This window comes from Stenella coeruleoalba (assembly GCF_951394435.1).
Source record: "Stenella coeruleoalba genome assembly, chromosome: 1".
NCBI lineage: Eukaryota > Metazoa > Chordata > Mammalia > Artiodactyla > Delphinidae > Stenella > Stenella coeruleoalba.
The window spans coordinates 110,935,214-110,962,451 of NC_137169.1; the positions used below are offsets into that span (position 1 = coordinate 110,935,214).

General features: G+C 53.4%; 2 protein-coding genes across 4 annotated transcripts; both read left to right on the forward strand.

Moving 5' to 3' along the window:
• Positions 1 to 836: 836 nt before the first annotated feature.
• On the forward strand, positions 837 to 3,319 carry AQP10 (aquaporin 10; the record flags this gene model as incomplete). The annotated part of the gene is given in 8 exon segments (XM_079944392.1): positions 837 to 914; positions 916 to 942; positions 1,327 to 1,453; positions 2,014 to 2,132; positions 2,136 to 2,154; positions 2,241 to 2,359; positions 2,605 to 2,822; positions 3,298 to 3,319. Coding segments are annotated over 8 exon segments (729 nt in total).
• A 1,252-nt stretch (positions 3,320 to 4,571) lies between these two features.
• Positions 4,572 to 26,830, forward strand: ATP8B2 (ATPase phospholipid transporting 8B2). Of its 3 annotated transcripts, XM_079934332.1 has the most exons (29): positions 4,572 to 4,728; positions 7,184 to 7,251; positions 7,996 to 8,178; positions 9,484 to 9,542; positions 9,890 to 10,003; positions 10,124 to 10,222; positions 10,496 to 10,557; positions 10,659 to 10,731; positions 11,011 to 11,081; positions 11,342 to 11,421; positions 12,668 to 12,826; positions 13,042 to 13,130; positions 14,990 to 15,186; positions 17,930 to 18,138; positions 19,000 to 19,043; positions 19,302 to 19,467; positions 19,761 to 19,949; positions 20,102 to 20,217; positions 20,306 to 20,470; positions 20,555 to 20,666; positions 20,805 to 20,910; positions 21,033 to 21,177; positions 21,355 to 21,538; positions 21,684 to 21,907; positions 22,178 to 22,261; positions 22,599 to 22,844; positions 23,001 to 23,139; positions 24,777 to 24,907; positions 25,164 to 26,830. In XM_079934332.1, the coding sequence occupies exons 2-29, from the start codon at positions 7,221 to 7,223 to the stop codon at positions 25,440 to 25,442; spliced, it is 3,756 nt and encodes a 1,251-aa protein (XP_079790458.1). In that variant the 5' UTR covers positions 4,572 to 4,728; positions 7,184 to 7,220; the 3' UTR covers positions 25,443 to 26,830. The 3 variants fall into 3 exon arrangements, with proteins under 3 accessions (XP_079790458.1, XP_079790460.1, XP_079790459.1); XM_079934334.1 differs by lacking the exon at positions 7,996 to 8,178; XM_079934333.1 differs by lacking the exons at positions 4,572 to 4,728; positions 7,184 to 7,251 and having other exon boundaries at positions 7,687 to 8,178.
• Positions 26,831 to 27,238: the final 408 nt, after the last annotated feature.

A 27,238-nucleotide genomic window follows, 5' to 3' on the forward strand; every position in this document is an offset into this window, starting at 1 on the left:
TTCCCCAGGGTCTAGAGCTTGATTCATAGTTGAATGAATCTTAATTAGAGGCTTGAGATATGAAGAAGTAGGAAGTGGCTGTCTTAAGCAGAATAAGAGTGGCAAGCATCCAGAGAAGGGGAGGTGGAGCTCAGCGTGGGCATGAAGCCCTCATCTGGAGCCATGGCAAGAGACACAAAGACAGAGCATTCTCTAGTCAAGGTGATACTGCATCAAAGTACAAGCATTCCTTATGTGGGTTTTATTCCTGCAGCCTGCGGTCTTCAGCCCAGTCTCTCTGGAGGCATATTGAATTTCCCAAGCATCCAAATGGTTTGGGGGAAGACTTCACGTTCCACATGAGGGGCATTGTGGAATATCAGAGGGAGTGTCAGAAGACCTGCATTTGAATTCAAACTTAGCTGTTAACTAGCTGTGTGGCCTGGGGAATTCTAAGGCTCTCTCAGTATCCTCATCCGCAGAGCAGGAGCGATAGTACAATACTACTTTCCACAGCTGTCTTGAGCACCAAGAGAACTAATGTACATGAAGCAGCCTACTCCTCCCAGTTTTTCAGCATAAGGGGAGGCTCCTCCTGGGAGGACTGGGGATGAGAGACAGAGGAGACAGAGGCTGGGCAAACTCCAGGCTCTAGTTGTGCACAGAGACTGCCCATAGACCTTCTCCCTCCCTAGCTTCCACTCATGCACAGACAGACATTAGCTGCTGTTCAGTAACTGAGATAATTGGTTTTAAAGTCTTTTCCTTATCTTTGCCCCTGAGAGGCAGAAGCTGTGTAGCAGCAGTGCACCTATGCAGACAGAGGGAGTGGTAACCAGAGATAAGGTGTCCCCACCATGGCCTACACTCAGTCCCTGGCCCAAGTCAAGGACCGGCTTCAGATCCACAGCATCCTGGCCCGGCAGTGCCTGGCCAGAGTTTCTGGGTGTGTTTGTGCTCACAGTAGGCAGGGTAATTGGGGGAAGGAAAGAGGGGAGGTGGGCAAAAGTTTCTGGCTCCTCCTAGCATCCTTATCTCTTCCTCCTGGTGTCCCGCTTCAACTCTCCATCATTTCTCTTTTTCCCCGCTCTTGTCCCTTTTATCCCTCTCCTACTCCCTCATTTTTATGCCTGTCCCTTTCCATCTCTTATCCTCCTCCCCTTTCTTTACTCTTTCTCTGCTTCTCCCATTTTTTCCCCTTCCCTCTTTCTGCTTTTTCTTGCTGATCTCTCAAGTCCATTCATCTCTCTTGGCCACTCCCCTCACCTTCCCAGTCCCTCTCTCCTGTTGGTCCACCAGGCTCCTTATTCTTGGTTCCCTCTTCCTCATCTTCCTTCTCTCTACCAGCTCCTCATACAGGGGACTTTGGCCCAGGCTGTCACCAGTGGAGGAACCAAAGGCAACTTCTTCATCATGTTTCTGGCTAGCTCTCTGGGTGTTAGGCTAGCCATCTACATCAGTGGTAATGTCTCAGGTAAGGAGGGTGAGGTCTGGTCATCAGACGGGGTAGGATTGTGTACTTGAGTGTGGTAATTGTGAAAAGGCAGATCCTTTGGTGACTCATAGATATTATCTCCTTGAGCTTGACCAGTGACCTGGACTGAGATATGCCTTTGGCCCAGTCCAGTCCCTTCCCTTTCTGTATCTTGCCATCCCGCTTCTTCACATTAATCCTCCACTCACATAGATGGAGATCTGTGGCAAAGCATCAAGGGTAAGTACTCTCCTCTTCTGTCCCCCACCTAAGCCCTTGGGGGTTCACCTTTGCTCAGGACCTCACCTGCTCGTCCCCCAGGCACACATTGCGTCAAGTGCTGTAGTGGAAAGAGCAGACAGACCCAGGTTCAAACTTGGCTTCACTGTGTGACCTTGACAAGTTGCTTAACCTCCTTGAGCTTCAACTTCCTAATCTATATGATGGGAAGAGTAACATTTGTCTTCTTAAGAGTTGTGGGGAGGAGTAGCAGTGTTACCTGGTGACAGTGCCTGGCAGTGACACAATGGATATTGGTTTTCTTTTCTTGATCTTTGAAGGGGCCCACCTGAATCCAGCCTTCTCCCTGGTCATGTGCCTCCTGGGATGCCTCCCCTGGGTCAAGTTTCCCATTTACTCCTTGGTGCAGTTGCTATCCGCTTTCTGTGCCTCTGGAGCATAGGTATATGCTCTCTATCATGGTAACAGAGAGAACAGGGTTGGGGACACCTGTGTGTGGGCAAGGGTGCCTTAGAGCAGTTTTGAATGAGCAAAGATGACCCTGCAGATGCCCTACAGAACTATACAGGTGGGAACCTGACAGTGACTGGTCCCAAGGAGACAGCCTCCATCTTTGTCACCTACCCTGCCCCCTATCTGTCCCTGAGCAATGGCTTCCTGGATCAGGTAGGCATGAGGGGGTGATTTGGGAAAGCCACAACCTTTGCCCTTGTCCCCCGGGACCTCAGCCTATTGTTCAGGCTCTGGGTGGGATGTGGGGTTGCATTTATGTTTGCACCTCATCTTCCCCAGCTGCCTGTGTTGGACAAAGTCAGATGACGTGGGGTGGTAGCCTGGAGTGCTTGGGTGGGATAGGGCAGATGGAGCACCTGACAGCTGATGGGAGCCCCTCTGCCTCTGTCCACTCCAAGGTTCTGGGCACCTGGATGCTGACTGTGGGGATCTTAGCCATCCTGGACGCACGGAACAAGGGAGTGCCTGCGCGTGTGGAGCCTGTGGTAGTGGGGTTGCTGATCCTGGCCATCAGGCTATCCATGGGTGCCAGCTGTGGGTTCCCAATCAACCCTGCCTGGGACCTCGACCCACGGCTTTTCACCTACATGGCTGGCTGGGGCCCTGAAGTCTTCAGGTGAGAGACGGCCTGCCCTGGTGCTGTCCTTCCACTCATCCCTCTGCTAAAGGCTCTAAGCCTTGGTCCCCAGATCTTCCTTTTAAATAGTTCTCTTGGCCTCTTAGGACAGTGAACCTCCTCTAAGCCCAAGTTCTCCCTTTCTCTTTTGTCCCCTGCCTCCCCCTCCACTCTTTTCATTGAAACAGTGACATTTAGAGGTTGTGTTCTTGGGCACATCACATTACCTGTTTGGACATTAGTAATCTCATCAACAAAACACAGATATTCAGATATTTCCCTAAGGCAAGAGGCTGGACCAAGCTCTCCTGGAGTCTCCTCTTTAAGTGCTATGCTCTGGTGCCAAGACACCTTCTTTCTGGTGTCTATCACCCCAGGAATTGCTTTAGGGAGTTCTCTTACTACTACCGCCAGTTCTTCAGAGGGAAGGCTAAGGGACTCACCCTGATATCGCCCTTCTGATCTTCTCTTGTAGCGCTGGCAATGGCTGGTGGTAGGCCCTCTAGGGAGGGCCACACTTAGCACAGCCACACACTAGCAGCTGGTGGCTCTGCACCATCCTGAACACTCAGAGCCAGCTCAGGATTTAGAGTGTGCCCAACCTGAAGCCTCAGACTCGGAAAGTCCTGCCGCAATTCAGGTGCAGGAGAGTAAGCTGTGATTCTGACATGACAGTCCTCACCTCCCTCATGGACACTGAAGAGGGCCAGAGACCCATGCCTGGTGACAAGATGTTTGTTCTCTTTATTAATACACCAGGACCTGGGCAGCTTCTCCGTTTATTCATCTAGGCATCGCTTCCTCCTAAACTGGGGAGGATGCCTGGACAGGGAGAATTGAAGAGGATCAGGTAAGGGACCTAGGCTTTTCATCGCCTCCTGCCCCAGGCAGGTTTTCGGACCCTGGACTTCCAGGAACGCAGTTCCTCAAAGTAGCCGCCAGAGGGTGCGCACCCTGGAACCCGGATTGGGAAGGCTGCGGAAATCCGCAGGATCGTGGGGGCCGACCATCTAGTGCGGGGCATAACCCAGGGGACTTCCTCCAAAGCTTGGTCCCCACTGCCTGACTCCTTGCTCTCGTAACCTCAGCGCCGCCCGCCTTTCCGCTCACTGGGGCGCCTCGCAGAGATTCAGCACCCCGCAGATAGTAATTAGGGGTACGGGGAGCCGCCTCCACCAAGGGGGCGTGGTGGGGGAAAAAAGGGAGGGCCGCCGGAGGAACACAGGCATGCAAGCGCCTGGAGACTGGGAGAGCAAGCGGGAGAAACTGACGCACTGACCCAATACCTAGACATTCCGGGCTGTGTCATTGAAGGAGAGGGTGAACAGTGAGATGAGCCAGGGCGAGGAGAGAAGGCGAAGGAACAGAGGGAATGAGCGTAGGGGTAAAGAAAGCTGGTGCGGAGGAAAATTCTCGTCGTTCACCGCTCCCCTAAGTCTCTCACACATTAGCAGATAAACAGAGTTCTTCTGTTTCCTTTTTTTCCAAAAAAAAAAAAATCTCAGCGCTATCTCGCCTCCAGACTTTTTTTTTTTTTTTTTTTTTTTGACCGGGGATGGATCGGAGAGTGGTTGGGACGGGGACAGCGGCCTCACACCGCGGAGGAGCATCAGAGGGGTTAAGACCCTCCCCCTGCCCCGCACAAAGATGGCGGCTCCCGCCTTCCCTCTCCCTCATCCCTCCCCAAAACCCCCTCCCGCCCCCCGCCCTCTCCCGCCACCTCCGTCACTTCCGCCCCGCCGTGGCCGAAACTGACACAAAGTAGCGGGCCGAGGCCCTGGGGGGAGAGGGGCTGTAGCTGGGGGGGCGGGAGCCCGCGGGGAGCTGAGCCGAGCGCCCCCCGCCCCAGCCCCCGGCATGGGCAGGACGTGGCCGCCGGGGCGGGCGCCGAGCGCTGAGCGCTGAGGTGAGGTTTGGCAAGGCGGGGGCAGCAGCCCAGGAGCGCGGGGCCGGGAGGGCAGGGGGAGATGCTGCTGCGGACGCGGACTCGGGACTGGAGGGGCCGGGGCGGGGGGTGTGGGCAGGGGAGGACAGGGGACAGGGAGTCGGAGCTGCGGTGAGACGGAGGAGGGGGAGTGGATGATTGGAGAGAAGATGGTGTTGGGTGCCTAAGGGTGGGGGAGATTCGGGAGGCCGTCCGCAGGATGGGAGGGTGGGGTGCTGAATGGGCGCGTGGAGACCAGCAAAGGGGCGCGGGAGTGTGGAGGAGAAGCTTATGGAGCAGCGGAGAGGGGAGAACCGGCCAGAGTCGTGGGGGTGAGGGGAGTACCCGGGGTCCGAGGGTTTGGGTGCCTGGAGAAGGGAGTTTGGGGGTGGTAGGCGTTGTCTCTGTAAGGTGGAGGTCTCTGTGCGTGAGGAAGACCAAGGGTGCAAGGCGAGGTGCTAGCTCTGGGAGTCCAGAGCTGGGGGAGAGTCCTGGGTTCTGTCCTTGGCCATGGAAAGTGGCCAGGCGTTGGTGGCAAGTGAGCCGGGGGTCTTGGATTCCATTCTCTTCTGTTTCCCTGACCTGCCCATAAATATCCCTGCCAGCTTCCTCTAAAAGAAGGGGTCAGGCTTCCTGGGTTTGGGCTGGAGGGGAGCAGGGGCCAGGCCTAGAGGAGGAGCCGTTTTCCTCCATGGAGCATTGCCTTCTTCCCAGAGCTGGCTATTTTTATCCCAAATGTGGCTGCAGAGGGGGCTGGGGCAGGGTGACGGGGCAGAGCCACGTGGCTAATGGGCCTGGGCTCAGAAAACCCAGGCTGTGTGAGACTGGGAAGGAGAAGTGAGAGAGGGTCCCTGTTCCCAGGTCTCACCCCTCCCTTTCCTTCCCTATTATGGCACCCCAGAGGGGATGAAGTCTGGGGCCAGCCAGCTTTCAGTCTCCCCAGGGTCTTAGAGGTAAAACAACTTTCCTGGTAGGTGTCCAGACTCCTGACAGCCTGTGCGGCTCCTTCATTAACTCTTTCTTTCATAGGAGTCAAACCCAGATCTTCAGGCTGATAGTGTTTCTTGATTGCCTCCCTCCCTGAGGGCGGGGCTGGCTATGGAACTTGTGATGCCCACCCTTGCATCCTCTCTTTTAACCTCTCCATGCCCCACCCTCCTATGACTCATACTCTAGACTGGGTGGAGACCCTGGCTGGGGGCCCTGTAGGAAGGCTTGGCATCTTGAAAACGTGGATGAGGTTTTTCTTCTTCCCTTGGTTGCCAGGGTTGGGGAGGGTCAGAGAGGAAAAGGACTTCTGGCTCTAGGTATATGCCTGACTGGGGTTCAGGAAGGGAGTCCGGCTTAGTGAACGAAGAATTGGTGTGGGTGACAGGGCCTTGGCCATAGTGTGTAATTATAGAGGCTGGGCAGACAGACAATTAGTATCTCTTAGGGCTGACAGGCTGGCAGGGTGTTCCCAGGAGGCTGGAGACAGGGGAACCAAGGGGTAGGAAGGCTTTCCACCCAGACAAAGAAAGAGGAGGTGGACAAGAGGACCCAGGACCTCGCTGGCAGCTTCCTTTGAGCTAAGCTGGGATGAGGCTCTGTGACCCTGTCTTATAGGCCAGGGCTTTTACCTTTTTAGGTGAGAGGAAGGACATGGGGAGATAGAAAGAAGCAGAGGTCCATCTGACTGATGCTCCCTGAGCTTTCACCCAGTGCCAGACTGACTGGACTAGGCTTGGGGTGAGAGAGAGAGGGAGATAGGGATGACTCCCCAGCAGGGTTGAAAAGACCCCTTTGCTGGCCCAGAAGGGCAGCTAACCCAGACTGAGAGGAAGTGGTTTGGGGACTGTGTGCAGGAAATGAAGGCCAAGCCTCTAAAGTGAGCTCCCCTGGAGGAGGTGATAATGGAAGCCCCAGTAATGGGGGGGGGGATGGGAAGATTATAAGCTTTTTGAGAAGGGTGGGGCCTGCCCACCCTGTTTCCTGATGCTCTGCCAGGTGTTTCCTGGCTCATGTTCCCTCAACCCCACCCTTTAGTGGAAATTCTGCTTTCCAGTAAACACAGGCACCCACTCACCGCCACCAGGAGGGCACATGGGGCATCCATTGTCCCTGGGATGGGTACCTTGAGAGCTGTGCCCCTTCTGTCAATATCTGGCCTCTTCTCTTTGCCCCCTTCCTTTCCCAGCAGGTCTTGGTTTTTGTAAACGGTCAGTCACCTCATGTTATCCAAGGCAGAGGCATTGGGGGAGGTGGTGGGGAAGTTCCCTCTTCTTTCTCAGGGACCTATCAGGGCAGTAAGAGCAGAGTGTTGCTGTGGAGTTAGTGGGGAAGGCTGGGGGAGGGGCAAGGTCAGAACTGGGGAAGAAAACCCTCAGGAGGAGTCTGAAAAGGGGAATGAAGGTTACCCTCAGTTTCCTGACCTCACGCATATGTCACGTTCCTGCAGGGTCTCCCATGGGATTGCTGGGACCTTGCTGGGTGAGATGGCACTGTGTGCAAAAAAGCGCCCCCCAGGTAAGACAGGCAGGAGGCGGGGTCGGGGGGAATCCCTGGGACCATCAAGAGTGGGTGTTATTATGACTCAGGGAGCAAAGGAAGAGGGACGACAGGTAATGAGCCTGAAGGAGGGTAGATTGCAGCCCCTATCCATCCTGGGGGGAGCCTTAGGAAACCGAATTCTTCGCCTTGATTCCCTAAGCTGGGTTCTTCCCCAGGAGGGTGCTGAGTGCCTGCCCCTCACCCCCAAACACATAAACTCTTATCTTGGGGCACCTGGAGCTCCTATTCTGTGGTCTGGGGAGCCCGGGGTGCTGTGTTCCCACCATCTCCTCTCCGTCCTCGCACTTCGTTTCCTCCCCTCATTTTCCCATCCAAGGCCAGGTCCTCCTTGTTTTCCTGAGGGCGGGGGTGGGGGTGGGAGGCGGTGGGATGAAAGCGGTTGCCCCGGACAACGCTGGCAGTCCCCTCACCCGCATTGGCCGGGCCGAGGGAGGCGGGACTCCGTGCTGGCTTTCGCCTACGCGGCGCGCTGGCAGGCTGCTACCCCTGCAGTCGGGGGAGCGGGCGGGGGCGGAGCCCAGGGAGTGCAAGTCGTGTCCGGGGCCACTCAGAGCGCGCTGGCGTCCGCGGGGGACATCGGGGGCGGCGGTGGCGCAGCAGAGCGCGCGGCGTCGCTGGGTGCGGGCGGCCGGGAGGATGGCCGGGGCTGCAGGTGGGGCGCGCGCCACACGGCCGGGGCTCCACTCTGAGCTGCCGCAGCTCCGGTGCCTCCCTGGGGGGCCGCCCCATCGGAGCCGCTGAGGCCGAGGACAGACCGACAGACAGACCGCCCTTCCCCCGCTCAAACTGGGATCATGACGGTCCCCAAGGAGATGCCCGAGAAGTGGGCCCGGGCCGGGGCTCCCCCCTCCTGGAGCCGAAAGAAGCCCTCTTGGGCGACAGGTAACAGGAGGCAGCGACTGGCAGCTCTCCCGAGCCCGTAATTTACCCCCTTCCTCCCTCACATTCGCTTGTCCCCGGCCTCCCCCAGCCTTCCCTTGTCCTCTGCAGACTCAGAGATCCTGACTCCGAAGCGTTTGGTCCCTGCCTCTCCTTTTGCATGGTCTTTGGTGACTGCACAGGCACTCAGCCTGAGGGGTCCCCTCTGGGGAAGTTTTGGGAGTAAAGTGACCACGCAGGGAAGGAGCACTCTGGGTAGGCAGAGGATGCTTCGGTCTGAGGTTTTTGTTACTGCAGTGTGCTCTGCAGGGGGCTTGGGAGGGGGTGAGGGAAGGCGTCTGGAATGCTGCCTTTGGCTCCAGGACCGGTTTGCATTATGTTTACTGCCTAACCAGGGTACCCCCTTTTTCAGCCTATGGTCCTGACCACGGGAGATGGGCTGGAGAACACTTCCTAGGACAGCCCCATATTCTGGGACCTGAACTTGGTGCCTGCAGTCCCAGATATGTGGGTGTTCAGAATAGGTGTAGTTCATTTGTCATTCAGTGACAGATGTGTTTTTTAGGGGAAATATGTGCAGATGGCACAAGAAAGGTTACGCTTAGAGAGCAACTGCTTCAACTACATCCCATTCCTCCCTCTTTCAATTTCTGTCTCAGTCTGCATGACCCATATCCCTGACCAGCCCCCTTCAGCTCATACTGAAGATGAGCTTTGAAATAAGATGATGTCATTGTGGGCCAGTCAGAAGCCGCTGCTGATGACATGTGACAAGCAGAGGCTTCTGTAGGGGGGACTGCACGTGGGGCTGGGATGCTGCCGCAGAGCAGTTCCAGGGCACAGTGACCCTCTGTCTTGCCACCCACCCCACCCACTAGGTTAGGAGGAGGGCAGTACCGTGGCTTGATCTGCAGGGGTTTCCAGGAGAAGGAAGCTTGGTGTCTTCAGCTACTGTTCCTCTGGAGATACCCAATGCCGTTAATTCCTACAGCATTAATTAAAGGGATGGGGGAGAGAAACTGAGTGTCCCCCCAGTGGAAGACCTTGACGGTTGTTGGTGAGGAAAGGAGAAGGCATCTTGTCCTGAGAATGTAATACCTGCAGAGCCCAGTGGTCAGGCTGGTGGTGAGAGGTGGACTAGAGGGAAGAATTTAGTGGCACCTCAGGTGTGGTGCTAACTCCTTAAAAACTGTGTGCTGTGGAAGGAACCAAGGCCCCTCAGTGGAAAACCCATAGAGTGGGGTGGGCCTGACAAGGTGTTGGGCCAGGCCTCAGTTTGCTCCTGACTGCAGCATCATTCTGTTGCAGAAGAAGAAAGGAGGGCGCGGGCCAATGACCGAGAATACAATGAGAGATTCCAGTATGCGGTAAGTGGCTCTAGACCACCTGTGCTCTCCTCCTGAGTCAGAAAGGGGAAAGGTGCATCCCCTCTGTCCTAGGCTGGGACACAGGGCTGACTGCTGGGAGAGTGCTTGAGGGAGGGGAAGGCAGCCTCCTCGCCACTCTCCACCTGCTGTGTGCTGAATTTTTCATGGCCTTCACCTGTCAGTGAAGCAGGATACATTGACCCCTCCTCCTCTTTCGCCCTCCCACACCTCTGGTCACTGGCTTTTGGGGACAGAGGTTTGGAAAGTGTGGACGGAGGAGGCAGCCTCAGTCTCATTCTGGGTTGGGGTTGGAGGCTGCCTCATTATCTTTTCTCCCACTGCCACAGAGTAACTGCATCAAGACCTCCAAGTACAATATTCTCACCTTCCTGCCTGTCAACCTCTTTGAGCAGTTCCAGGAAGTTGCCAATACCTACTTCCTGTTCCTTCTCATTCTGCAGGTAAGTGACCTGCGGTAAACCCTTTGCAACTCACAAAGCGATATAAAGTCAAGGAAGAGAAAGGTCTAGGGGAAACGAGGACGGGGCCTCGGAAGCATGCCTTTTCTTTCCTTTTTTCAGTTGATCCCACAGATCTCCTCCCTCTCCTGGTTCACCACCATTGTGCCTTTGGTTCTTGTCCTCACAATCACAGCTGTTAAAGATGCCACTGATGACTATGTGAGTTGTTTTCATTCTTATACCTTTTTCCCACCCCCCACCCCACAACTCACTTTCCTCCACCCAGCACAATTCCTCAGTGACCTTGCCATTCCTTACCTGGTCCAGCTAGATCCATGATATCTTGGCCAAGAGTAGGGAGGGGGAGTCAGGGAGAGAGTAGACCTGTGAATAGGTGTAGACAAGGTAGTACCCAGCATGCTCTGCATTCCACTGATCATCTAAGTTCCTCGGAGCGGGAGAAGGTGTCTTACCTTTCTTTCCTCTCTTCAGTTCCGCCACAAGAGTGATAACCAGGTGAATAACCGTCAGTCTCAGGTGCTGATCAATGGAATGTGAGTGCCTGTTGGAGACTGAGGGCCTTGGGGAAGAAAGGGGTCCCCTGGGAACTTTTCTAGCTACTGACAGCCTCTTCTCTATCTTCTCATTGCCTCAGCCTCCAGCAAGAGCAGTGGATGAATGTCTGTGTTGGTGATATTATCAAGCTAGAAAATAACCAGTTTGTGGCGGTAAGGGACAAGGTGCCCCTCTAGGCCTACAGTGCTCTCCCTTTACTTTGGCAGAAAGGGATGAGTCTTTCCTGATTGACTATTGCCTCTTAAACACATATGGGAGGAAACTTTCTTGAGTGGGAAGCTTCCGTGTCATATTAATATGCCTCCTTTCTAGCCATTCACATGCTTGGGACTAAGCAAACCAAGAGTGCTTAGTGGAAGGAGGGATCATCAAAGAGTCCATTGCGGGTGGAGGATTGGGTCTTTGGCCTTCTCACTAGGTTTTCTTTCTAGGCGGATCTCCTCCTCCTTTCCAGCAGTGAGCCCCATGGGCTGTGTTACATAGAGACAGCAGAACTCGATGGGTAAGTCGCATGCTCAGTGTCACACATCTCCTTCTGCCTCCTTTGGGGTAACAAGCTTGTTTTTGAAAGAGGTTCCCAGGTCTGGGCTCTGTACCTTTTGGAAAATTGATGGGTAAGAAAGCCTTTGGGGTGTGTAAAAGAATTACCTACCTAGTAATGCCTGCAGGGGGGCGGGGTGGTGGTCCTCCATGGTCAGGTGCCCCCAGGTAGAGTCTAGAGGAAGGGAAGGGAACCAGGCCTCAGGGACACTGTCCTTCCAGAGAGACCAACATGAAAGTACGGCAGGCGATTCCAGTCACCTCGGAATTGGGAGACATCAGTAAGCTTGCCAAGTTTGATGGTGAGTAATTTTGGAGAAGCAGCTTTCAGGTAGAGGAGGTGGGTGGGTTTGGGGGTTTAAATTGTGCCTTCTCTTTTTGGCTTCTTGTTCCTGTGATTATGCACCGCTCTGGACTTTTTTGGGTTTTTGGGGGGCTGGGGTGTCAGGAATGCCAGGTGGCTATCCTTTACTTGTGAATTGATGGTCATTTCAAGAGATCCTCATGGCTGATAGCTCCCTCCTTGCTGTACATGTTGAAATTCAACTTATTCTTATTTCTTATTTGTCTCAGAATAATGATATATGCTCCTTCTAACAAGACAAACTATGTAGCATGTATAAGAAAAAGCCCTCCTTCCCTCCAATTCTAGTCTCCTTAGGTAGTCATGTTAACTGGCAGTTTAGTGTGTATTCATCCACACTTTTCTCTGTTTATACAGACACGTGAGCATAAATCAATGGGATCATACTGTACTAAAATCTCTGCAACCGCCTTTCTGTACTTATTAAATTCATCATAAGTATCTTATCATGTCACTATGTAAAGAAATTTACATCATTCTTTTTCATAACCCTATAATGTTTCATAGAATTGATGTATTGTAATTTGTTCAGCTCTCCCCTGACTATTCAGTTGTTTCCAGTCTTTTGCTCTTCAAATAATGCTTCAATAAAATTGTTTTGAGCTATGCTATCATTTTTTTTTTTTTAAATTTGGCTGTGTTGGGTCTTCGTTGCTGCACGCAGGCTTTCTCTAGTTGCAGTGAGGGGGAGCTACTCTTCGTTGCGGTGCACGAGCTTCTCATTGGGGTGGGTTCTCTTGTTGTAGAGCCCAGGTGCATGGGCTTCAGTAGTTTTGGCACGTGGGCTCAGTAGTTGTGGCACGCAGGCTCAGTAGTTGTGGCGCATGGGCTTAGTTGCCCCGTGGCATGTGGGATCTTCCTGGACCAGGACTCGAACCCATGTCCCCTGCATTGGCAGGCGGATTCTTAACCACTGCGCCACCAGGGAAGCCCTATGCTATCATTTCTGTAGAATGAGTCCCCAAAGTGGGATTACTGGGTCTGAGGATATGTGTACTTTTAATAGGAGTTCATGCTGCTTCATTCCTTTCCCAGAAAGTTGCATCAGTTCACACTCCCACCAGCAGTGTGTGATGGGCTCACATCCTAACACCATCTCCCTGCAGCTTCTTTTTCTGTGTTGCTGTCTTGGGGTTAAGCTACAGACTGCACCTTGAACGGGGGCACTCTTGTCTTCTGTTCAGGTGAAGTGATCTGCGAACCTCCCAACAATAAGCTGGACAAATTCAGCGGAACCCTCTACTGGAAGGAGAACAAGTTCCCCCTGAGCAACCAGAACATGCTGCTGCGGGGCTGCGTGCTGCGAAACACCGAATGGTGCTTCGGGCTGGTCATCTTCGCAGGTGAGCCTCCTAGGGCCCAAAGAAAGAAGGGCGAGAGTTGCTGCCTTCACCCTCCCGCAGGAATGTGGGAGGAGGCTGAGTGGGCCCCGGATCCAAGCTTCTCATCCAGCCAGTGTCTCTCTTCCACCCTGATGTCCTGTAGTCTGCGGACCGGGGCAGAAGCCCAGAGGCAGATTTGTTATTTGGCTTTCCCAGCCCTTCGCATTCCTTTCTAGGTCCTGACACTAAGTTGATGCAGAACAGCGGCAGGACAAAATTCAAGAGAACAAGTATTGATCGCCTAATGAATACACTGGTGCTCTGGGTAAGGCTTCCCACATGTGGTTTCTGCCTCTGCCCTTCTGGTTCTCCCTGGGCGGGTCCCTTTACTTCCATCTCTCCTCTCTGGTCAGTAGTCAGCCTTCAGATTTTAGCTTTTAAAGCCACTGGCAGGTCAACCACTCAAAGACTGTTTATTTCAGGCTCTTTTTGGACTTGGAAGATGTTATTTAAAAAACCTTAGGAACGTGCATGAATCAACAACTTAAAGAAAGTTAAAACAGATCTTCCCTTCTCTGGATTCCAGTTATGATGGTGACTTAGTGTAGCATGTGACGTTCTGTTTGCTTTGCCAGGGACAAGGAGGCCTTCATGGGGATGGAGAGTGAATTAAAAGAAAAATTTCCATTTGGAGGATGGATAGCAGGGTCTTTTCCCCTGACTTCCAAGAGCAAAGGATCCCAAAGGAAAAGTTTCTGTTTTAGTTTTTGGCAATTCCTGAATCCTTCTCTTGTTTGGCTAGAAATTTGAGCTCCTTGTTGGGCTCTCCTCCCCTTCTTGTGCTCCCACTGCCTGCTGCCTGCCCCCCACACGCCAGCTTGCAAAAGCTGGGGTCAGCCTCTGGTGAGACAGTTTCCTCCCTGGCCTTGAAGGGTTTGCAGAAACCCCAGTCTGAGAGACTATCAGGCCAAGGCTTGCATCGCCCCCTGGTAGTCCTTGGGCATCCGGATGGTTCCTGCTTTGCTTCAGAGCATCCAGAGTGGAGGCAGCTTTGAAGATAGATGTCTGAAATCACGCAATGGTCTCAATTTTTTTCTTTTAAACCACCAAAACTTTCTTATGATCCTTCTTCAAGGACTCCAAGCTTTATAAGTTTTTTGACTATTAAGAAATCTACATTTATGAAGACATAATTTGTGTCTTGGTTAAAAGACTTTTTTTGGCAATCTGTATAAGATAATGAACATTACAGAAACTTGGCATTTTTTTAAAAAAATATTTATTTATTTATTTATGGCTGCACTGGGTCTTAGCTGTCGCATGTGGGACCTTTAGTTGCAACATGAGAACTCTTAGTTGTGGCATGTGGGATCTAGTTCCCTGACCAGGGATTTAACCTAGGCCCCCTGCGATGGGAGTGTGGAGCCTTAGCCACTGGACCACCAGGCAAGTCCCGGCATTTTCGTTAGCTTGTAGAGGCTTAGCTCCGGTAAATGGGTGATTTCTAATAAGCTGCTTTGGTATGTTGAAAGTAACTCACCCCCACTCTTACCATCTTTGAGGTCTCCCAAATGTTTTAGGATGTCAGAGTGGGAGCTACACAACCATTTCAGCCCTCCCAGCATACAGTTGAGAAAACATCGTGAGAGAAGGTCCACGTGATGGTCAATGACAGACTAGAACCTGTCACTAGTTCTGGGTGCTTCCCACTAGAGCATGCCACCATTTTAAAGATGCCTGAGGGGCTTCCCTGGTGGCGCAGTCGTTGAGAATCCACCTGCCAATGCAGGGGACACGGGTTAGAGCCCTGGTCCGGGAAGATCCCACATGCCACGGGGCAGCTAACCCCGCGAGCCACAACTACTGAGTCTGCGTGCCGCAACTACTGAAGCCCACATGCCTAGAGCCCATCCTCTGCAACAAGAGAAGCCACCGCAATGAGAAGCCTGTGCATCGCAATGAAGAGTAGCTCCTGCTCGCCACAAATAGAGAAAGCCTGTGCGCAGCAACGAAGACCCAACGCAGCCAAAAATAAATAAATAATAAATAAATTTATTAAAAAAAAGAAGAAAAGATGCCTGAGCTTTCAAGGGCTCAGGGTACCAGTGGTGACCTTCAGAGATGCACTTGGTTTTGAGGGCTTCCTAAGTGGCAGCTTAGCCTCTGCTTCTCATTCCTCTGCAGATTTTTGGATTTCTGGTCTGCATGGGGGTGATCCTAGCCATTGGCAATGCCATCTGGGAGCACGAGGTTGGGACACGCTTCCAGGTCTACCTGCCCTGGGATGAGGCGGTGGACAGTGCCTTCTTCTCTGGCTTCCTCTCCTTCTGGTCCTACATCATCATCCTCAACACCGTCGTGCCCATATCGCTCTATGTCAGGTATGTGCTCTCTCTGCTCTGGGGTCTCTCCAGGGAGCTCAGGTGGTCCCTTGGCAAACTTCTGTCTTCTGTGAAAATGAAATTCTCGAGAGGGAACTTGGGGTCCTCTCCTTCCTGTGCTGTGAACATTTTATATTATCTGTTTATCTTTTTGTACAAAGCAAACTTCACCACAGTTTCCTGGTACTTTGGATTGTATTAGAATAAAAACCATATTGATTTATTCAGCACATATTTATCGCATGCAGACTTTGTGCAAAGAAGCATGCTAGGTGCTGTGGCACAAACAAAGCTGTATTAAGAATGGATTTCCTTCCCTCCAGGAGCTTCAGTCTAGTAGAGGGAGATAAATCTGAACATGTTATAAAACAGAATGGGAACTAGTGCTGTAACACGTTCAGTGTTACCCTTATGTGTAAAGCAAGGGGACACAGTTGATGTGTAATACAGCCTCTGCCTTCAAAAGCAGCAAACTGGTAGGGGAGGAGAGATGCAAACAGTGTAAGACACTGAGCTACCATGCATCCCACTGAGATACCACAGAGGCACAAAGTGCCGTGAGGGTTGGAAGAGCATTACTCCCCGCATAGTTAATCAGAGAGGACATTTTTGAAGAGGTTGCTGGTGAACTGAGCTTTGAATGGTGGCAGGGATGGGTGAAGGTGGAGCCTGGAGGAGAGGGCTGGAAACAAAGGCACAGAGATAGGGACCTTGGAATGGTTGGTCCTGGGACAGTTTGGCAGAATCATGGACTGTGAGTGGGGGGCTGTGAGACAGAGAGCTGGAAACATAAGCTTGTTCCCTATTGTGGAGGGTCCTGAATCTTTGCCAGTGGACTTTTACTTAGTAAACCATTAAAAGGTTCTTAAAAAAAATCTAAAGAATGCTTTAGGAAGTGTTGGCTGGCAGTGGCGTACAGCATGAATAGGAGTAAGAGGACATCTAGGATGTTTGCAGGAAAGAGAATGTTAACAGGGAGAATGAACAGGAAGGGCGGGGGGATGCAGGAGGAAGAAAGAATGGCAAGAAGAGAGAAGATATTTTTGTATTTAGCGCCTTGCACTTGAGATAAGAGAACCTATGACTTTTTTTAATTTATCAAATTGTATACTTTATTATTATTATTATTATTTTGGCTGCGTGGCTTGTGAGATCCTAGTTCCCTGACCAGGGATCAAACCCAGGCCCTCAGCAGTGAAAGCGCAGAGTCCTAACCACTGGACTGCCAGGGAACTCCCAACCTGTAACATTTTTGAGGAAATGCTTTACAGAGATGCTCAGATCTCTTCCCATATGTTGTTTTTTGTTCACATAGATTCCCCAAATAGTCCTCAGATCTCCCCACTAGCCACTGAGTCCTAGTGCTGTTGACAGTAGGAGTAGGAGATAAGGAGTTTCTGTGCTGAGGGTGGACAGTGGACAGGGGCTTTTGAGCATTAGGAGGAGACTCAGAAGGCTTGTGGTTTAGTCCTGCCTACTCAGTAGCCACGTGACCTCAGGCGAATCCACAGTCCCTTAGGGCCTTGGTTTTCTCATGTAAAATGGGAAGAATTTTCATTTCTCATGTAAAATGGGAAGAAGTTTCATTCTCTTAATAGGGACATTTTGATATAAGATACAAAATTGGAAAATACATTTTAAAAATTAAATTACTGTACGAATAACGGGTGGTAGCATGTTCATCATTATCATCACAACTCTGGTATTTCATTACTATTTAAAGGTTTTCTTGTTTCCAATCTGATTTTTTTTTTTTTCCACCTTTGGACTTTGCTGACTTTGTTTTGTATCCAAGTTCACTCTAAGCCTATGGTAGCTGCCTGAGAAAGTTTCTAAGTGTCATCAGGTTACAGTGTGTGTTTGCGGGGAGGGTGGAGAGGGGACGCGTGATCAGCAGAGTGGGGCAAAGGCCATTCAGGCATTTCCAGCCAGCTCATTTTTTGTGTGGTAGCTGGATCCTGACAGCAGCCTCAGTCAGGTTGGAAGCAGGGTTCCAGATGTGGCCCCATTGCTTGGCTGTGCTGGACCTAAACATGGGGCCCTTTCTGAGATGCTAACAGTCCAAATCCCAAGGGTAATGCCTAGTAGAGGATGATGTGAATACACCTTGGGATGCCGAGAGCCCCGTGCCGTTGTAAATTGGTGTTATTCCCCAGACTCTTGAGGCCCCGCTTCCTTCTGGAGTCAGCATCTCAGTCTGCCCCGCCTTCTTCCCAAACACCCCAGGTCAGGTTGTGCAGCCCAGAGCCGGGCGGAAGGAGCTCGCTCGCCTGTGTTCGGGCAGCAAGGCACGGGCTCCAGGGCCTCCTCAGTTTCCTCTCCCTGCAGGGACGTCTGTGTGCCTGTGGCACGCGCAGCACCCTCATTATTTCTTTTTCTCTTTTTTTTTTCTCTTCCTTCCCTCTTGCACTTTCTCTTGTTTTCTCTGCATGGTTTCTGTATTATTAGTCCTGAGGTAAGAACTGGTCGAGTGCCTTGTCCGCAGTCCCCTCTCCTCTGCCTGTGCCGTCTGTCCCGCCTGCCCAGGCCCTTTGCACCTTTTTTTGTCTGGAGAGCGTCAGAGGGTCAGGGTCGGGGACCCCCACCTTTAGGCTCTCCTTGCCCTCCCCCACCCAGGTGTCCTTGCCCAGGTATCCACTCCGTTCTTGTTTCTCCCCAGGCGGAGGGCCTGCAGCAAAGGCCCGTGGGGGTGGGGTCCCCCTCCCCTTCCTGCCCCCAGCCTCACCTCCTGTACCCTGTGCAGCGTGGAGGTCATCCGCCTGGGCCACAGCTACTTCATCAACTGGGACAAGAAGATGTTCTGCATGAAGAAGCGGACGCCCGCGGAGGCCCGCACCACCACCCTGAACGAGGAGCTGGGCCAGGTGGAGTACATCTTCTCCGACAAGACAGGCACCCTCACCCAGAACATCATGGTCTTCAACAAGTGCTCCATCAACGGCCGCAGCTACGGTATGGCTGCGCCTCCAGGGACCGAGGGCTTGCGTCTCGCCTGAAGGATTGTGCTACTGGGGCTCCCACAATTGTCTTGATGTTTGGGTTTTACTTCTTTCCTACCTGGGTCTGTGGGACTTGAGAGGGTCTGCTCTGCGCCCCGGTTCAGGAGGTAGACACTGACAGTGCTTCCCCTCTCCTCTGCTGGTGCCCTCACCCCGATCCCAGCTCCAGGCAGTAGGGGAGCTCCTTGGCTGTTTGAAGAGAAGCCCAAGACACTGGCCCCTGGGCACCCCAGCCAGGTTGGACCTTGTCAGCCCTGCTGGAGTCTAGACTCTCCCTGTGTTGCTGTCCAGGGCCCTTGTGAGTCTCTGGAATGTGACCATGGCCTTTCCAGTGTGGCCCCACTGCAGTGGCCTTGTGGCTGGGCTGCTGGGATGGCTTGGGCAGGGTGTGTGGGGTCTTTTATGCAGAGTAAGCCCCTCTCCTAACTGCTTTCTCTACTAACCCAGGCCCCATGGCCAGTGTGTGAGGCTTTGTCTGTTGTGCAGGCCTAAAGAGTGAAAGGCACCCGAAGGGGCCTGGGAGGCCTGGGGACGTGGGTGTGGAATTGGAGCTGTCCTGGGGAGGGGAGCTGGAGCGTGGATGGGGATGGAGAGCAGTGGGTGTCATGGCTTTCAGTCCTGGGGTTCTCAGGATCCAGGGTGCCTGCGCCTCCTGTCCTTTGAGTCAGCCGTGTGAATCTGGGTGACATTCACTCAGCGACTAGGGTTGCGGGTTCCAGATGCCTGTGGGGGTCCTGTGCTGGAAGCTTCTCCCCCTGCTCTGCGAGATCTCGAGCTCTGACGGTGCTCCTCCTTCTGTCCTGGCTGTGTGTAGGTGACGTGTTCGATGTCCTGGGCCACAAAGCTGAATTGGGAGAGGTAAGGTCCAGACCCCATGGTGATTGTCTGTGCCAGTTAAACACAGGGTGCCTGGGCAGGGTTGGTGTGGTTAGGAGTGATGTGTTGTCTGGTCAGGAAATGGCAGCTGCTTGGAGGAAATGGTGTTCTAAGGAAGAGCTGGTAGCAGAAGTGGGAATCTTGAGGTCCACAGTGGACAGGATCTTGGTGAGGACAGCTCCTCCCTGGGAGGCAGCCTCGTGACCCACCCTTTCCTGATCACACTCTTACCTGCTCCAGAGGCCTGAACCCGTCAACTTCTCCTTCAATCCTCTGGCTGACAAGAAGTTCTTATTTTGGGACCCTACCCTCTTGGAGGCTGTCAAGATGGGGGACCCACACACGCACGAGTTCTTCCGCCTCCTTTCCCTGTGTCACACCGTCATGTCAGAAGAAAAGAATGAAGGTGAGGGACTTCGCTGGAGGTCTAGTGGTTAAGCCTCCACGCTTCTAATGCAGGGGGCACGGGTTTGAGCCCTGGTCAGGGAACTAAGATCCCACATGCCGCATAGCACGGCCTTAAAAAAAAAAAAGAAAAACGAAGGTGAGCCGAGGAGCTGGCTTGTGTTCTCCCCCACCTGACTTGTGCCTTTGGGCTCGGGCTGTGATCGGCAGTGTGGCTGCCTGGGGCTTCCTGGGCGGGACACTCGGTTGAGAATAGGGCCACTGACACCACCTGTGTTCTTCCTTCCCACCCAGGGGAGCTGTACTACAAAGCCCAGTCGCCAGACGAGGGGGCTCTGGTCACCGCAGCCAGGAACTTTGGTTTCGTATTCCGCTCTCGTACACCCAAGACCATCACTGTCCACGAGATGGGCACAGCCATCACCTACCAGCTGCTGGCCATCCTGGACTTTAACAACATCCGCAAACGGATGTCAGTCATAGGTGAGGCCGGGACGGGGGTGCGGGGGGCATTCAGGGGCAGCATGCAGACCCGGGATGGGTGAGGTGTACTGGGTGACCCTTGATGTTTTAAGGTTGGGGGGCTTCACCTGCCTGAATTTTTCTGGGACGTTCTCCCCCCGCCCCACCCGTAGTGCGGAATCCAGAGGGGAAGATCCGACTGTACTGCAAAGGGGCTGACACCATCTTGCTGGACAGACTCCACCACTCCACCCAAGAGCTCCTCAACACCACCACTGACCACCTGAATGTAGGCATGAGGAAGGGAGCCCTGTGGTTCTGCTACTCGCGGGGTGGTGGGAGGGGCTGGGGGCTGACTCTCCTGACTCCTTCTCCAGGAGTACGCGGGCGAAGGGCTGAGGACCCTGGTCCTGGCCTACAAGGATCTGGATGAAGAGTACTACGAGGAGTGGGCCGAGAGACGGCTCCAGGCCAGCCTGGCCCAGGACAGCCGGGAGGACCGGCTGGCCAGCGTCTACGAGGAGGTTGAGAGCGACATGCTGGTATGGGCCGCAGAACGGGCCAAGGGTGGGCAAGGAGGGGTCGTGCCTGGACTCTCGTCCCAGGGACCCTTGTGGTATTTTCAGCTGCTGGGCGCCACGGCCATTGAGGATAAGCTTCAGCAAGGGGTTCCAGAGACCATCGCCCTCCTGACGCTGGCCAACATCAAGATCTGGGTGCTGACAGGGGACAAGCAAGGTGAGAACCAGCAGGGCCGAGGAGATTGCATCTGGACACAGCCCAGTGGAGTCCTTGCATGAGCCTGGGGCATCGGGCTGGCAAGTGCGCTGACCTTGTCAGGGGCCTGTCCAGAGCTCCTGCAATCTCTCTTGGTAGAGACGGCCGTGAACATTGGCTATTCCTGCAAGATGCTGACAGACGACATGACGGAGGTGTTCATCGTCACTGGCCACACGGTCCTGGAAGTGCGGGAGGAGCTCAGGTAAAAAGGCCCGGGGCAGGTAGATGCTCTGCAGTGTACCTGGGGGTCGGGCAGAGGTTCCCCGATTGGGCTTGAATCCCTGCTCCTGTCCTGGCAGAACACGGTCTCGTTTCCCTTCACAGGAAAGCCCGGGAGAAGATGATGGACTCGTCCCGCACTGTAGGCAACGGCTTCACCTACCAGGAGAAGCTTTCTTCTTCCAAGCTCACTTCTGTCCTGGAAGCCGTGGCTGGGGAGTACGCCCTGGTCATCAACGGGCACAGCCTGGTAAGTGTCGTCATCCTTCGCTTCGGCAGTATCTTTTCAGAGAGCGGCTCTTAGATCTTACCATGTTCCCATTTCCCTGGACTTCGGGGGGCTGTGGTCTTACAGGGACTTGGACGAGCTGACCCCCAGGTCTCTCCTGGAGAAGACTGGGGCTCTCTCAGCACTCTGTGTTCCCAGGCCCATGCGTTAGAGGCAGACATGGAGCTGGAGTTTCTGGAGACAGCCTGTGCCTGCAAAGCTGTCATCTGCTGCCGGGTGACCCCCTTGCAGAAGGCACAAGTGGTGGAACTGGTTAAGAAGTACAAGAAGGCTGTGACCCTTGCCATCGGGGATGGAGCCAACGATGTCAGCATGATCAAAAGTGAGTGGACTGCGTAGGTGTGGCGGCTGGGCGCTGGGGAAGGGAGAGGGACCCAGGGAGGAATGATGGGGGAGGGGGCCAAAATGTGATGTGAGTCTGAAGGGTGTGGCTGTCTTCATCCTCTTGTCATCTCTTGTCTCTGCAGCGGCTCACATTGGTGTGGGCATCAGTGGGCAGGAAGGGATCCAGGCTGTCCTGGCCTCCGATTACTCCTTCTCCCAGTTCAAGTTCCTGCAACGCCTCCTGCTGGTGCATGGGCGCTGGTCCTACCTGCGCATGTGCAAGTTCCTCTGCTATTTCTTTTACAAGAACTTCGCTTTCACCATGGTCCACTTCTGGTTTGGCTTCTTCTGCGGCTTCTCGGCCCAGGTAGTGAGCTCCCCACTGCCCTGACTTACGAATCCTTAAGCTCCTTAAGGACAGAGATTGTAGCTGTCCTGTTCATTGCTTGGTCCCCTTAGGGCCTAGCTGTTGTCTGATGCATGCATTTAATAAAATGCTTGTTGAAGAAGTGGAGAGGGAGTTCCAGAAAATTCCTTAGGCCTCCACATATGCCACATCGGCTGTCTTCCTCCGCCTGATTTGTAGTGAAGAAAGACTGCATGTTCACTCCTCTCTCACTCCCTGTTCTCCTTCCAGACCGTCTATGACCAGTATTTCATCACCCTTTATAACATCGTGTATACCTCCCTCCCAGTCCTGGCTATGGGGGTCTTCGATCAGGTATGGGGGAGTTGGATGACCGGGCGGGCTGGGGAGAAAGACGTTGCTGCAAGGGAGCCACCTGATAGTGGTAGGCTTGTGCCCACTGCCTGTGGTCCCTGGGAAGGCAGTTCTGTGAGCTGGTCAGGGTGTGGGTGGTTCTCCCTCTCAGCCACACCTGACCTGTAACTCCCCTGGGTTGCTGAACAAAAGATGGATTGGGGGCAGCTGGCTTGAGGTCGGATATAGCTGTCAAATTTAGAAAAAAAGAGGCAGGGGGACAGAGTCTGCCCTTGGCCTTCCTGAGTTAAAGCGGCACCTTCTGAGACTTCCTGTGCCGCTGGCCCTCCGCACACAGGATGTCCCGGAGCAGCGGAGCATGGAGTACCCTAAGCTGTACGAGCCAGGCCAGCTGAACCTCCTCTTCAACAAGCGGGAATTTTTCATCTGCATCGCCCAGGGCATCTACACATCTGTGCTCATGTTCTTCATCCCCTATGGGGCGTTTGCTGAGGCCACCCGCGATGATGGCACCCAGCTGGCTGACTACCAGTCCTTTGCGGTCACCGTGGCCACTTCGCTGGTCATCGTGGTCAGTGTGCAGGTAGGAGGCAGTCCGGGAACTGGCCTCCCCTCTGGAAGGGGTGGGGCTCCTGTCCTTGGGGTGCACTGGGCACTGCAGTTCTGTTCCTGGGAGGGGGGACTGGGTTTGTCGGTGGGGGGGGTTGCTCCTTCTGCCTGTAACAACTGCTTTTCGCAGATTGGGCTGGATACCGGCTACTGGACGGCCATCAACCACTTCTTCATCTGGGGCAGCCTGGCGGTTTACTTTGCTATCCTCTTTGCCATGCACAGCAATGGGCTCTTCGACATGTTTCCAAACCAATTCCGGTTTGTGGGTGAGTGCCTGTGGCTTCCTCTTGCATCAGTGAGGAATCACAGTTGTTCTGGGACTAATGGGGTAGGTAGGCATTTATTCAACACTTTATGTGCCAGGTATTCTGCAGGGTGCTGTCGGGATCTAGTTGTATCCGACCCAGGCCCTGCCCTCAGAGGGTCTCCGTATCCATGAAAATGAAGAACAGCCCTGCCAGGCTACAAGGGAGGCGAAGGGGTGGCAGGCTTCATGGTCAGCAGAATGACTGTTTGTGGGGTGGTCAGGGATAGTCCCCCAGAAGAGGCTGCTGAGGGTGTAGCCAGGACTGGGGAGCCAGATTCCAAGCCAGAGAGCTGGAAGTGTGAAAAGGCTGTTTATTTCCAGGAAATAGAGAGTGCTCCAGCTAGGGTGGGACAAGAATACCCTTTGAGAAGCAGTGGAAGAGAGGCTAGAAAGGCAGGCCATTTGAGGAATCAGAATGCCAGGCTGTCAGGTGTGCACTTGACTTGCCAGGAGCCTCTCTCTCTTTTTTTTTTTTTTTTTTGAGGAGAGAGTGGGGAATGGCATCAAGGTACAAGGGTCATCAGCAAAGCCCTTTTGAGGAAGAGACATTGGCACAGAGAAATCTGAATAAAGGGAAGGAGTGAGCCATGTGCCTCTCTGGACAGGAACAGCCCAGGAAGAGGAAACAGTGATATGGAAGCCTTAGGTGAGGGCTTGTGGGGAGGTCGTCAGCAGCAGAGGAGCTGGGGGAGTGAAGGAAACGAGGTTGGAAGGTATGGCTGAGGCAGGAGGGCAGAGATGAGAATCAGTCCAGGTAATTTAAGCCTTTATAGGTCAAAGTAAGAACTTTGAATTTTAATCTAAATGTGATAGGAAGCCATCATCAGAGGGTTTTGAGCAGGGAAATGTCATAAACTGATTTATGTTTTTACAGGATCACTCTTACTGTTTTGTGGATAATAAAAGGTAGAGGGCAAAGGTAGAAACAGGGAGACCAGCTAGGAGGCTATAGCAGTAACCCAGGTGACAATGATGGTGGCTTGGAGTCGAGTGAAAAGTGGTGGAATGCCATAGATATTTTGGAAATGGAGCCAGCAGATTGGATGGGGGCCTGAGATGGTGGAGGTAGGCACCAGGCTGACTCCGGGGCTTTTACTTGGAGCAGCTTAGTGGGTGATGGCATCTCCTGGGCTGGGGAAGACGTGGAGCAGACTGGGGTGGAGGAAACAGTAGTTCACTTTCAGCCGTGTGAAACCGAGGTGCCCGTTAGATGTTCAACAGAGATGTCAGGTTAAGGCAGTTAAAGAAGTAGGTCTGGGGACTTCCCTGGCGGTCCAGTGGTTATCATTTGGCGCTTGCACTGTAGGGGATGCGGGTTCGATCCCTGGTTGGGGAACTGAGATCCTGCATGTCGTGCAGCCAAAAAAAGAAAAAAAAAAAGACAAAACAGGTCTGAAGTTGTTTTCAGAGTTTGGAGCTAGAGTCCAAGTTGGAGATAAATATTTGGAGAGCAGAGAGAAAGAGAAGCCAGGGATGACTTAGGTTTTGAGACTGGGGAAGTAGGGCTGCCAGAAAAAGAAATGGGGAACTCAGCGGGGCGGTGCTGCCCTTGCACCTGCTTTGTGACTCCCAAGGCCCCGACTCCTCTGTTCCCAGGTAATGCCCAGAACACCCTGGCCCAGCCCACCGTGTGGCTGACCATCGTGCTCACCACAGTCGTCTGCATCATGCCTGTGGTCGCCTTTCGGTTCCTCAGGCTGAACCTGAAGCCGGATCTCTCAGACACGGTGAGAGGCCAGCCTGTCTGCTTTGGGGGATGGAGCTCGTGTGTCCGAAAGCCCTTGGGCTTAAATACGCCTGTGGCTGCAGTTTCTGTTAAGTGCGTGGACGGTTGTCCTCTGCCCTTCCTGGGTTCAGACAGCCTGGGCAGTCTTGGAGGTGCCCGTGCCTGCCCCATCCCAGGCGCTCTGGGGCCCTTCCCTGAGGTGGTGTCTGACGCTGCCACGCTGACGGAGGCTCCTTCCCTCGTGCCTCCCCCGCCAGGTCCGCTACACCCAGCTGGTGAGGAAGAAGCAGAAGGCCCAGCACCGCTGCATGAGGCGGGTAGGCCGCACGGGTTCCCGGCGCTCCGGCTACGCCTTCTCCCACCAGGAGGGCTTCGGGGAGCTCATCATGTCTGGCAAAAACATGCGGCTCAGCTCCCTGGCGCTCTCTGGCTTCACCACCCGCTCCAGCTCCAGCTGGATTGAGAGCCTGCGCAGGAAGAAGAGTGACAGCGCCAGCAGCCCCAGCGGAGGGGCCGACAAGCCCCTCAAGGGGTGACGGCTGGGACGGGGACGCCCCTTGCCGGTGATCAGCTCACGCAGGGCTGGCCGGCCACCAAGAGGACAGCATCTCGGAACTGCGGGTCCTCATTCCTTGCCCAGGTCCTCATCCCATCTCCCCTGGTAGACTCTGTCCTGCTGGTCCCACTAGGAGTGGCTGGGGCATCCCCAGCCCAGGGCCCTCCTAGCAGTTGGGAGGGTGGAGGGGGCCGGCCCCAAGGGCAGAGCGGGGGCTGACCAGCCCCAGTGGGGGATCAGATGTGGAACCAAAAACAGAAGAAAAAACTGTGAGAGATTGTGTCTGCCCCTGCCCTGCCTGGGAGCCCACAGGGAGACTGTAATCTCTGTATTTTTTTACTCCCACTCCCCAGAGGGGCCCCAGAGCCCCTGTTCCTGAATTACACAAGAATGTATCATGCCGGGAAGCCAGAGACCTGCTGGGGCCCTCGGCCCCTCACAGTGTGTGTGTCTCTCCTTGATGTGTGTTTGTGTCCAGTTTGGTTTTGTCTTTTTTATTTGGCAAGTGGAGGAGGCCTTTATATGACTTTTATGTTGTGATTGGTGTCTTAACTCTCCTGGGGAAGAGGAGGCTGGATAGATGTGGAGTGGTTTGGGAGGGGCTGGTGCCCACGAGGGACAGAGAGGCTGACCAGGGAGGGAGGTGCCTGTCAGCCACAGGGTGCAGGGAGAGTATACAGGGGTCTGCTCCTGTCTCCTTCCTCACCTTGAGAGTGCAGTGCTACCCCTCCTCAACACACACAACTCCTGGATTCCGTAAGTCCTGCTGGTATTGGGCTGGAGCCTAGGAAAGTGGCCCTGTCCTTCTCAGTGACCCAAAGCTGGGTGTGAAATGTAGTCCTAAGAACATTTTCTTTCATTTTAAATTTAGACCCAAGTTCACTGGCAGAGGTCTGTTCTGACTTTCCTTCTCCCTCCTCGTTGGTGTTTTCCGGCGCCTGAGGTGGCCCAAAAGGGGAAGCTGAGCACCATGAGATGAGGCTAAAGGGGAGCTGACCTCTACTTCTCCCTCTGGTAAAAGAGGTCCCACCCGCTCCAGGCCCAGCACGCGGCAGGATCTGGTGGGGTCCCTGTACTGAGTGGTGGGGAAAAGCAGAGGAGGCGGCTGCCCCGTGCCTGGCTTGGTCTGGACAGCAGAGCTTCGGCTTGCCTGTCCTTCCTCTCCGTCATCTACACCTAGGAAGCACTTCCCCAAATTACGTGTCTCCCAAGTTAGTTGCTACCAAACCAGTCTTGGGCAGAACTTTTTCCTTGTCTTTGGTAGTGGAGAGGGTTACTCAGGAATGGTGTGGAGCTGGGAGTGGGCTATGTGGGAGTCCCAAGGGAACTGGAGGTGGGCTGCGTTGAGGCAGGGTGGGGTGGGCAGGGGATGGGGGCGGGGAAAGCTTGACAGGGAAATTCTTTAGGCCACATGGTTTACAAACCCAACATCATGTCTGTTTGTGTGTCTCTCAAGGTGAGAGTCTGATTTTTATACCAAAGAGGAAATGATTTTTTTTCATATTTTGTTTGTCTATATTATATAAATATAAATATATAAATATATATATATATATAAATATATATATATATATATATACAGTTATATATATATTATTTTTTTGGTTCTCTCTCGTTTTTTAGGGAGGGAGGAAAGTACCAAGTTGCAATGAGCTGTAATTAAGGAACATTCTGTATAATTTATGACACATTTCTATACTTGCAAAAATGATATCATTTTATGGATATAAGAGAAAAATGCCTTTTTATAAAATTCCAGTTTCTGAGAAGTGTGTA

Excerpts from the sequence above, each read along its gene's own strand:
- ATP8B2 (XM_079934332.1), top strand. The coding sequence starts at position 7,221 with ATGGCACTGTGTGCAAAAAAGCGCCCCCCAG. Across the intron at positions 10,732-11,010 it reads AAAATAACCAGTTTGTGGCG|GCGGATCTCCTCCTCCTTTC; the intron begins GTAAGGGACAAG and ends TTTTCTTTCTAG. Across the intron at positions 20,218-20,305 it reads CCACCACTGACCACCTGAAT|GAGTACGCGGGCGAAGGGCT; the intron begins GTAGGCATGAGG and ends CTCCTTCTCCAG.